The 11700-nt window shown below is 36.2% G+C and overlaps 1 protein-coding gene across 6 annotated transcripts in view; it reads left to right on the forward strand.

Moving 5' to 3' along the window:
• Nucleotides 1-11700, forward strand: part of LOC309479616 (adhesion G-protein coupled receptor G5-like) — an 82149-nt gene that overhangs the window by 39231 nt on the left and 31218 nt on the right. Inside the window, exons 2-15 of one of the 6 annotated variants that reach the window (XM_082143777.1) lie at nt 1072-1146; nt 1267-1350; nt 1450-1530; nt 3768-3842; nt 4172-4361; nt 4434-4596; nt 4674-4814; nt 5764-5862; nt 5961-5997; nt 6093-6193; nt 6280-6407; nt 8003-8268; nt 8683-8773; nt 11378-11661. The exons of 2 other annotated variants lie outside the window; for them this stretch is intronic. In XM_082143777.1, coding sequence (XP_081999903.1) covers nt 1072-1146; nt 1267-1350; nt 1450-1530; nt 3768-3842; nt 4172-4361; nt 4434-4596; nt 4674-4814; nt 5764-5862; nt 5961-5997; nt 6093-6193; nt 6280-6407; nt 8003-8268; nt 8683-8773; nt 11378-11661 — 1815 coding nt within the window. The remainder of the gene's footprint in view (nt 1-1071; nt 1147-1266; nt 1351-1449; nt 1531-3767; nt 3843-4171; nt 4362-4433; nt 4597-4673; nt 4815-5763; nt 5863-5960; nt 5998-6092; nt 6194-6279; nt 6408-8002; nt 8269-8682; nt 8774-11377; nt 11662-11700) is intronic. 3 more of the 6 variants (XM_082143778.1, XM_082143779.1, XM_082143780.1) reach the window with 3 other exon arrangements.

The raw sequence follows: 11700 nt of genomic DNA on the forward strand, positions 1-11700 counted from the left end.
TGTTTTTAACCATTGATTCGCTAGGAATACTGTCTAGTTGTATTCTATCTATTTACGTACAATGTACTTTTGACTGAACAACTGTTTGTAACTTTATTATGCTGTTTTGTCTTCTATGTGTAACTTTATGTTGTCTGCATCTTGACGCTTTATCTTGGCCAGGTCGCCGTTTTTAATGAGAATGAGTCCTCTATGTGCCTACCTGGTTAAATAAAAAAAAATAAAAAAATTTAATTCATGCTATTGCATGTGAATAAATGCACTATATTGGCAAAAGTATTGGGACACCCCTGCAAATCATTGAATTCAGGTGTTCCAATCACTTCCATGGCCACAGTTGTATAAAATCAAGCACCTAGGCATGCAGACGCTTCTACAAACATTTGTGAAAGAATGGGTCGCTCTCAGGAGCTCAGGCCATCCTTAAAAATATTTTGGTTTGCAGTAACCGCAAAAAAAAAAAAAAAGGGTCGGTAGGTAGGTCTATTTTTTTTTTTTTCAAGATTCAAATGTAAAAAAAAAAAAAAAAAAATACAATTTTGGTCATGATGATTACGTAGGTATGAATTTGCATATTTGAACATTTGCATATCATGACATCACTGACAGTTTTTCCAGAACTTCGTGCCAAGTTAAAGTGGTGTCGAGAGAAAAAGAGAGATTTTGAGAAAAAAAAAAATATTTAGATCAAATAACATTTGAAAAACCTGTATAAACTGAACACCAAAGAACAATATTAACTATTGAGCGGTGGTGACGTTCATGTAACATGTAAGGGTGGCGCTGCCAATAACGCACCTAAAAGCTGTCACAAAGAACCGACAAAAGTAATGATTATGAATATGTCAAATATAGCAAGGAGACATTTATTAATAAACTTAAAGAGTTGATAATACCAATGAAAAACCGTTCATAATACCAATGAATATGCTGTTTGATGCACATTAGAAAACAAATTAAACAAAAAAATAACATGATTAAAAAAAGATTGTCACAGTTGGCATTTAAATTTCGACATAAACTTTTTATACATTGTTACATAATAGCATTATAAATGTTGTCTTTATGCAGCCTGCTCAAAGAAACTGAAAAGTCAAGTCTTGACAGATGGATGTTTCTGGAACTCAAGTACCTCAATAAATCAAGGTAGATGTTAAATATACTGCTAACATGACTGTGTGAATATTACATAGTTGTTGTCTGAAAGCACTTGTGCAGACTGGCAAACTCATTGAGGTTTTTAATTTGTTTTGTTTTGTTTTTCAGCTATAAATCTGACATGTCAATCAGATGATGATGATAAAAATCATTTTCATGTAATGAATGTTAAACTAAACATCTCTTCCCTGGGTAAAACTTCTATATGTTTTATCTATAAACTGTTCTCGAGTTCAACACTTCTTTAAATGTTTTGTTTCAACAAATGTAAAATGTTCTCTCTGGTTTCAGGACAGTGCAAAACATACAATTTCAGCATAACAAAGCAATGGGAACAATATGGAGTTAGAATAAATGAGATTAAAGACAAAGGTGAGACATTTTTGCTGGATGCTAATAATGGATGTTATCTATGGGATCCAGCCGGTGAGTGTCATCCTACAATAGATGCAGTGCTAGTGTTGAAGATTGTGGTTTTGTTGTTGTTGTTCCAGGGTCCAAGTCCACAACATACCCGCCCACCCTAAACACAACATACACAAATTAACTTTTCACAGTCTAGTGATTTTATGACCCTAACACACCAACAAAAAGTTTGGATGAATTTAGGGTTATGCTCAGTTGTTCGAGTATGATAACGATACGTATATCACGATATAGTTATTTTTGCTTTAAATAAGGTTATGACAAAAAAAATTATACCCCTGAAATGTCATAATTCTTATCCCCATTTTCAATATCATTTAAAAAAATACAATAATAGCCTAAAAAAAACTCTCAAGCTTACTGAAAACAAATGGCCTATGATAAAGAGAAAAATCAGACTGCAATTTTAATTGTGCGTTGCTCTTTCTCAACTGTTTACATTCACTTAAGACATAAATGGCTCTGTTTACTTGCAAATACATGGTCACTTTGACACGTATGAGTACTGAACCATTCAAGCCCAATTAGGCGACAAAAAGCACTCAGTTCAGTTCTCACACGCTCTATGAGCAGCGGCTTCATGTCATGCGTCTCTCAGACAGCGTGGGAATATACTGAAATGACTTCTCTTTCGCTGCTAATTGCGCTTCAAAGGTTTAAAATCACCCGTTTTTAAACCGCATTGCTTAAAAACGCATGCAAACGATAAGCTTTCGTGACCACACAGTAGGGCTGCACAATATCGAAATTATCGAAATATCGCAAATGTAGGCTATATATCGCAATGGCTTGCAATAACTGTGGTCATGAACAAAAGACAGAGAAAATCACTCACTGCTCTTGGCTCAATAACTTTTGTAGCTTTAATAAATGTATGTAATGTAATGTAATGTAAATGTAAAATGTAATAAGAATCAGTATATATTTAATTCATACAGTGAAAACTAATAAGCAGTGTTTTATTTTTACATTTGATTATTCAGTTTCTGTTGTTAAATAAACCTAATGTAGGCCTACCTGAAACCCTGAACCCTGTGGTTTACACTGATGGATACAGGGATGTTTTCTAGTCACAAAAAGAATGTGAAACACGTATGTAGGTTATATAATTTTAAAGATAATTTAAGTTTAATTTTACACACTATAAGCATTATCGTATCGCATATCGCATTATTTAATGAGTTATCACATTTTTCTTCAATATCGTGCAGCCCTACCACGCAGCACCGCAACGTCACGAGCGTAACCGCGATAGAGACGATAGTCCAAAATCTCTACTGGTTGACAAATTTCTACCGGTTAATCGTGTCTACCGGTAGGGTTACGCCCACCCCTAAGTTACGCAATATCACACAAGTGAAGAGTGTAATATCATACTGTGCTGTTTTGTGATACTGTATATGAGTGCAAATGAGCGTTAGCTTTTCTTGGTCAGCCGCCATCTTTACTATGATGGAGATCTCAATTGGTGGGTCCAATTGATGGACTAAGCTCCTCACACTTTCAGTAAAAAAAAAAAAAAAAATGCTGCACAACTGTTCGTTCACAAGCTACACGCGCAAAATAGTGTTGCAATAGTATGAGATTTTCATGGTATGAAGAAAATATCACAATTTTGCAATATACTTTATTACATAATTTGATTCCATATTCATTTGAAAATATTTCAGCTACAAGAAGGGCTGGGCGATATGGCAAAAAAAAGTTATCTTTAGGATTTTAGGACAAAGTAGGACTCAAATATATTAAATGATGAATACATTTTTTTTTTTTGTATCAGAAATTAGCTGTTTACATACAAATACATTATAAATAATCATGTTACTTTACCACCCACCACCAGTCCATGACGTTTTTAAAACCTAGAAATAGTATATAGTTGATACTAGTAATATATAACATACATCATATTTATATTTTATTAAGACCATATTAATAGTATGCATAATTAAAAAAGGTAATATATTATGAATTAATCGATTTTTGATTCCCAACCCTAGCTAAGATGCAACTAATTTAGAACATTTATAATATAATACCTTTTTTAATACTTAATACTAAGCCTAACAATTGTATTTACAATCATTTTGTAAATACAATTGTAAGGCTTAGTGCTAATTCAATTTGCTAATTCGGCCCTGGATTTGATAATTATGTTAAATTATGTTTCATGGTCTCTTGAGGTTGTTTGGAAAACCCTCCTGTTAATCCTGAAGAGAGATGTAGAAACGCTACATATGATGATCATGCGTGCAGCGGTAAGTCTGTGTCTTGAGATTTATAAACTACTTTTCAGTTTCACACCCAAAGTTTGATTTCAAAATCAAAATATAGCACAACTGCAATATGTAAACTGCCTCTTTAGTGAACATTTCTATACAATTTTATGTCAAAATTGACAAAATTGTAATTTATGTCATTGATAAATGTGAACTATGATGAATAAGCATCTAAATATTATAATGCTGAAACTATGACGTTTATAGATTTATAAATAAGCAACACATACATGAATCACTTTAATATTTAAGATTCAATTATTGCACAATTAAATGAAATCCATCCCTTATTTATTTCTGTGTTGAAGAGGAAGAAAGAAGCACATACATTATGCGTTTAAACAACACTGAATGGACGTGTGTGACCTGCAATAAAAGTGGAACCAGTACTTCTAAAAAGGATGAAAATGACACTCCTGAAACACACGAGAAAACATTCGATATAGAACTGGCTGGTTTAGAAGACGAGGATGGAGATGTTGATTCCTCAATAGCCTCGTAAGTGTGTGTTTGCCACTGACTTCAAGTAATTCTATTACAGAATGCCAAGTGATTAAACTGGTTTTGCAGAGACGTCTTGGATTATTTGGATACTGTAATAGAGCAGATGGAAGAAAACAATACAAGGTGTGCAGGGCTTGTCGCAGGGAAGGCTATTGGTGTTCTCCAAATAAAAGCTAACACCACAGAAACCAAAGATACATGCTACTCTTCATATCAGAACATTATCAACGTAAGGCCTGAAAAAGATTACAATGTCCACCTGGGCTAGGATTCTTCATTAATCAACGTTAATTCATCTTTACACAGGTGGCTGATTGTCAAAGTATCCTGAGTAGGAACTTGTCCTGGTATGTAAAGATTTCCAAGGAGGCCTTTAATAAATCACGTTTGGAAAACAACGGAACTGCGTTTCTTGGAGTTCTACGGTTCAATAATATGGGAGACAAGGTACTTGCAATAAAAAAAAAATTTGTAAATTCTTTGTTTGAGCATTTTAAGGAATGTTTAAGGGGTATTTGTAATTGTAAAAAAAAAAAAAAAAAAAAAGTAATTTGACGTTTGCACAGCTCTTTCCCACAGCGACACAAATCTGTTGTATAAATCTTTTACCTTTTAGTAATCATATCCACTTCCGTTAAATTGTATCGTATGAATTGTTGTTTGAAAAAAGCTGAAGATTCTATTTCTAAAAATAAAATGTTTGTGTTCGAATGAAAATATAAAAAAATTTCGGTGAACTATTCTTTTAAAGTGCCCCTATTATGCTATTTTAAAGTTTCATAATGTTGTTTTGGAGTCTCCTACAACATTTTTTTCCATGCATCAAAGATCAAAAAACACTTTCATTTTCTCATAATATACATTCCACATCACCACATTTTTCAATGATTCTCAAACGACTCGTCAGAAGAATCAGTCTCTCTAAATCCTTCCTTTCCGCGAGCTGCTCTGCTCTGATTGGCCAGACAGCCCAGTCTGTTATGATTGGTCGACCGCTTTCAGCACGAGTCAGAAGCTAAACTTCCATTAACATATAACTGAACTTCAGCTTCCTCAGTCCTAAGCGATTGTACACACGGTAAAGACAGTAACGATGACCTCAATTTTAGCATATCAATCCGAGCGCAAGTCCAATGATGAAACATTGGAAGAACTAGTTATTCAACCCGATCCAGAAGTAGGCTATTTCAGTAAGACAGAAATAACGTAAGTCACTTTCGACTTCAAAGTTTTGCAGAACGTTTACATTCACAAACAGCTAGGCCTATATTACACAATGCATGAAAGGGAATATTCGAAAAACCATAAAAAGGGGCACTTTTTTAACAAAAGCTTCTTGATCTATTGTTTTCACACTTTTATGTTTGATTTGCTTAATGTATCTTTTCTGATTTAGAATCAAACTTTGAATAATGAGGTTTATGGAATAACGATGAGGGCCAATATCTCCGACCTTACCAACAATATTGAAATGTTCTTTAAACAGAATGATCTGGTAATGTTTTTTTTTTTTTGTTTTTTTTTTGCAAAACATTATTATGATGATGACCAGACACTGCGAAATCAAAATAATAATCAAACATGTTCTTACAGGTCGGTAATGCATCCTGCAGTTCTTGGGATGGTAAAGGTAAATTTACTTATGGATCTATTGATCAGTTCCCATCAACAAACCTAATGTATTTTAAATATTGTATTTAATTACGCACTGTTTTTCCTTCAAAGGAAATCTAACATGGACGACGTCCGGCTGTGAGACAGTAAAAATCAACAATAACACCATAAAGTGCTCGTGTTCACATCTGACGTTCTTTGCAGTGCTGATGGTGAGAAGCTTCTCAGTTTCTTTTAAAGACCTCATGAAATCAATATCAGAGTCTTTTAGTTCACATATATTTCTCTGATCTCTCAGTCTCCTCCAGATATAAATGCAAACAGCACAGCGCCGTATGTGGAATCATTGAGCTTCATCACTTCAATCGGCTGCGGCATCTCCATGTTTTTTCAGGCCGTCGCTCTGTTCATGCATTTCCTGTTACGGTAGAGTCTCTTAATGTTTAAGTGTAACTAAACCCCTGGTCAGAGCCTGACTCCACATCAGGCGTGCACCTGAGACCCGCAGTGACGGATTAATTGACAGCTGTTGTCAGACTCTAAAATGGAGAGTGACTCACAGGGTCGCAAGTCGACGTAAAGTACATGCATCTGATGAGTTTTATCGAGCTGATGTCAATAGCGCGCGCTCTCTGTAGGCATATTCATATTTTGCCGCTATGTGAAAAAATCCAGCAAAATGCGCCGGCGCGTTTGTCGGCCCCAGAGGATTAACTTTAGCCTAACCATAAATTGTGATTAAAATATATATGATCACTCACATCAAGACGCCGCTGAGGTGGTGGAGTCCATGCAGGAGGAGCAGCGTTTGGCACTGCGTAGCTTTTCAGCGCGAGCTGTGTGGAGAAGCCCATTTCCACCTCTATTGCGTTGGAGAAGCAATCCCGCGTAAAATGCAGGTAGCACACTTGAGCTCTAGGCGGGAACTGACGGTCTTCCAGGCCAAGTGCATGCAACCACTGGCGCCTAATTTCCAAGTCCGCTGGAAAGCTATGCAGTCCAGCACTGCTGTTGCAACCAGCAACACTACACCTACGTACCCTCCTGACCACTGTACTAAATACAGATAAATCTACGCTAACTTGAAGCTATCCTAACTGATGCAATACTATGCGTGGTAGCTCTTACCAAGGGCGTGGTGAGCTCGTACCAAGGCCGTGGTGAGCTGGAACCTGCTTACGTCACGCAGTACCGCAAACATCCAATAGGAAAATTCAACTGCAGTAGCCACCGTTCAACCTGAAGAGGGCAGCACTCAGACGTTTTTACACCATATATTGTAGAATTAAAACACTTTATACCCAAATGTCAAAAAAGTTACTCGAATCAATGAACAGCACTAATAAAGCCCCATTCTTACTGATCATTAACTAAAAAAAGTTGGTTTAGGGTTTAGTTACCCTTTACCTAGTTTGTGCTGTTAGTACTTCAAGTATTGAAGTTCAAAGTTTTTGGACCAGTTGCATTTAGGGATGCACCAACATGAACATTTTGGCTGATACAGATAATTCTTTATATTTGAATATAATGGCTAACCATTAAAAGCCATTTACCAAAAACGTACACATACTAAACACATAAGTCACATACATTACAGTAGCCTAGTTTGAACCACTGCAAGATTCCTTGCCTTTTTAAGTTTTAGACTCCTATGGCCAACTTTCATTATAAAAAAAGAAAAGAAAATTGGTAACACTTTACAATAAGGTTTCATTTTGTTAGCATTAGTTAACATGAACTAATAATGAATGAACAATACAACTGCAGGATTTATAAATCTTAGTTAATGTTAAATCTCAAAATGTAAGAAATTTTTAAGATGCAAAGTTGTATCGGTTAGCGTAATTTAATGCAGTGTGAACAAACATGAACTAATATTTTATTAACTAACATTGGCCGATAACGATATGGTGGCCGATATATTTTGCATCCCTAGTTGCTTTTGCTCCTCTTTTGGATAAAGCATCTGCTAAATGCATAAATGCATGTTACAAATACAGGTTGTTTTTATATTTGAACAGGAAAGCCAAATCAAATCAAGCCACGAAGATCTTGATGAACATGTTTGTGGCTTTGTTTCTCCTGAATTTATCCTTTTTGTCAAACGAGAGCGTCGCCAACACAGGAGACAAGGCTGCGTGTGTCTTCATAGCTCTGCTCATGCATTACTCCATGCTGACTACATTCACCTGGTTCTTCATTCAAGCTCTTCATATGTACTTATGGCTCATCAGACAGAACATCACCATCACAAACTACATGAGGAAGATCATCGTGTTCGGCTGGAGTGAGTTACATGAACAAAACACCTGTTATACTATACTTTTGCCTTAAGAAATAAAACCTTTTAAAACAAAAACCAGCAGGTCAGACTGTAAAATCAAGTTCACCCGAAAAAGAATATAGGCTCATATTGTGCATAAGTCTTATGAACTCCTGTCATGATACTTTTATGTTTTTGACCTTTACTTCAGCAGCTTGTCTTCATTAATTGTCTCTATCGGTGGTATTTTAATATGAATTTGTCATATTAGTACATCAAGTTAAATTAAATTAAATTAAATAAATATGAGAAATGTTAGCTGAAATAAAATGTTTTTTTAATATTTTATTTTAAGTTAAAGTTTATTTTATTTCAAGTAATGGATTTTTTTATATGGTTTTAGTTTTAGTTACCAATAATAACCCTGATCTCTTTCAGCGTTTCCGGCTCCGATAGTCGTAGCTGTTGTTTCAATAGGAGGATATAAAACACGGATCATAAACACAACGTCTGGAAAAACTACACGAATGTAAGTTGTTTTGATGTCATAAATGAATGAATTAATAAAACTTAAAGTGCCCCTTCTATGGAACTTTAACCTCTTGACCTCTTATACATTTACATAATATAGAATACTATCTTAAAATATTTTATATACATCATTTGAAATTTTTAAGGGTTTGTCAGTCTACAGTTTCTGTTTTACGATATAGATGCTCCAGCAACAGTAATACTGTAATTTGTGTCAGGAGTGGAAATCCAGAGTTCTCGTGAGAGCACAAGCTGAATTTGCTCAGCGAGTTACTCTGGCGTCGAGTAATGATGCTCATTAAATATGCCCTTGTATCTGAGCTGCACCAATCACATCGGGTTATCTGATATAGGCGGGCCAGAGGCGAGCTAAACAGAAGACGACAGCGCTGTGACGTCAAAGTCATTAGTAAAAATTGCAAGATGGCTATGGATGAACACCAGTTGTTTGAAACGGCTTTGGCCGCAACAATGAACGAGTTAGACTTGGCTTTTTATCTAAAAGAGGAACAGAAGACGCCGCTCGAATCGTTCCTTTGCAAGAAGGGCGTTTTTGCTGTTTTGCCGACCGGAAGAGTCTAATCTACCAGTTAGCTCCGCTGGCAGCTAAGCGTATGGGACTTTTTGTGACTGGTCGTAGTGTTATCCAAATGCGTGCAGTGAGATTTTCAAATGCATGCTTGGTGCCGCCCCTCGAGCTGGTCGATTTTCATTAGTCAATGCCAGACCATTTATCTTTCAGATTTAGGTCTGGATTACCAGGTTAAGTGCAAATGACAACACGCAAAATCAAAAATGGGCTTCATACCTTTGTTTATGAAATAGCGATCGCGAGATTAATCCAATCCATCACACTTGGGTAAAATGTCCATGACAAGCGTCCATTGAAAAACATCCAACAGCACTTTTTGTCCATGAAATATTGATCACCACTTTTGAATAAGAAACAATATCAAGACTATAAAACTCCTCAAAAAACGCGCACACACTCAAACCTGACTGCACATCACATTTTTGACTTTATTGATTCTGCTTTTATTCCGGAGTCCCTTTTATTTTATTGCTCCGGAGTCGCATATCAGTCACAAAATGCGCCACGGGGAAGAAAAAAAACATCTATAGCCTAAGTCGCACTGGACTAAGTCGCATTTAAAAAAAAAAAAATTTCACAAAAAATAAATAAAAAAATGTTACAGACAGTTCTCCATTACGGACGTGAGCGCTCTAAAGCGGCACTAAAATAATGTTTTAAAACTTTCACAGAGACCTCAAACTGAAAGCACAAAGCCTGTCTTTAAATTTAATTTCGTTTTGTATTAATTGTATCTTAATTTTAATCGATGTTTCATCAACAAATTGTCTGGATTTAATAAGAAGTAGCCTAAATATAGGCTATTAGAAAATAAATAATCAGGATACGGAGGCGCTGGCGAACCTGGAGCTCGTCTTTAATGAAACTCAGCGTGGGCCTATAAGGTAGCCTATTGCCTCACAGACCTGAGACATATAGATAGCTTGAAATGTCTACTTTTAAGCAGAACAATTCAAAACGAAAGAAAACAGACTGCGCTGCTTATGTAATTCGTATGAAATGTGCATTTCTCTCTGGCGCTGCGAAGATCGCGAGTCGTCAACTTCATATGTCTAGCCGACACTGACATAAAAAATAACTGTTTTATTAGTAAACAATTAAAATGTCTCCTGCTATATTTTACATATTTGCCTGTTCCTTACAAAACACTGACAGTGGGGTTTTTGAACTTTTTTTTTTTTTTTTTTTGAGCAGCTGCGGACAAATTCTTTCGACACACACACACACACAATATTACGTAACACTCTGCGCTTATGTTTTAAAAAGATAATTTAACATATAAATAACAATTTTTAAATAGCCCACTTAAAGTGTTTATTACAAATAAATGACTAAATGCTAAAAATGTATACATTTTAATTAACAAACATATGCGTTGCATTTACAATTCTGTGAAAACAGGGGGTGCTGCAGCACCCCCAGCACCCCCACTTCCCGCGGCCCTGCATCCATCCATCTTCCGCTTATCCGGGGACGGGTCACGGGGGCAGCAGTCTAAACAGAGACGCCCAGACTTACCTTTCCAGACTTAATTTCGATTTTGAATTGCCGACAAGTCCAGATATTCAGCATGCCAAATATGTCACGGGCGTCGAACAGACTCATCAGCGATTCTCTCAGATTGCGTCTTTGATCATTTGCACCACGTGATTGTCACTCGCGTGAACGAGCACCGATTTGCCTATGATTTCGGGCATTTGTCGCCAGATCAAGCTTCACAATCTCCAGCAGAGGTTGCCACATCACATCAAAGACGACAGGTGTAGCAACGGCACTTCGAAAAGTTTATTTTTCCTGTAAACTTTAACAATCAATTAATCGACTGATAAAAAAGTTGTGGCAAAGAGATTCCAAGGTCAATTTAAACAACGATCGTTTATGGGAATTTGCGTAAATTGACATCCCAACAAAGAGCTCTATTACACACTGCATGAACGGTAATATCTGAAAAAGCATAATAGGGGCACTTTAAGTGTCTTCTGATAATATTTCACTCTCTTCTAATTATAGGTGCTGGATTACAGGTCCTTTCATTCACTACATAGTGAACATTGGCTACTACGCTTTAGTCTTCATCTTCACAACTGGAATCTTCATCATGATCGTCACTAAGATTGTCCAAGCCCGAAACATAAAAGCGGCTGACGGCAAGAGAAAGACATTTAGAGAGCAGCTCATGAAGTTGTTGAGTTTGTTCCAGCTCTTCGGCCTGACGTGGGCTGTGGCGTTCTTCAGTTATGGGCCGATGCTCATTCCCTCATATTACATCTTCACTGTGTTGAACTCGTTTCAGGGTGAGAAAAAAATAAATAAATTTGGTTTGATAGAATGCT

This window comes from Leuciscus leuciscus (genome assembly GCF_965113295.1).
Source record: "Leuciscus leuciscus genome assembly, chromosome: 17".
NCBI lineage: Eukaryota > Metazoa > Chordata > Actinopteri > Cypriniformes > Leuciscidae > Leuciscus > Leuciscus leuciscus.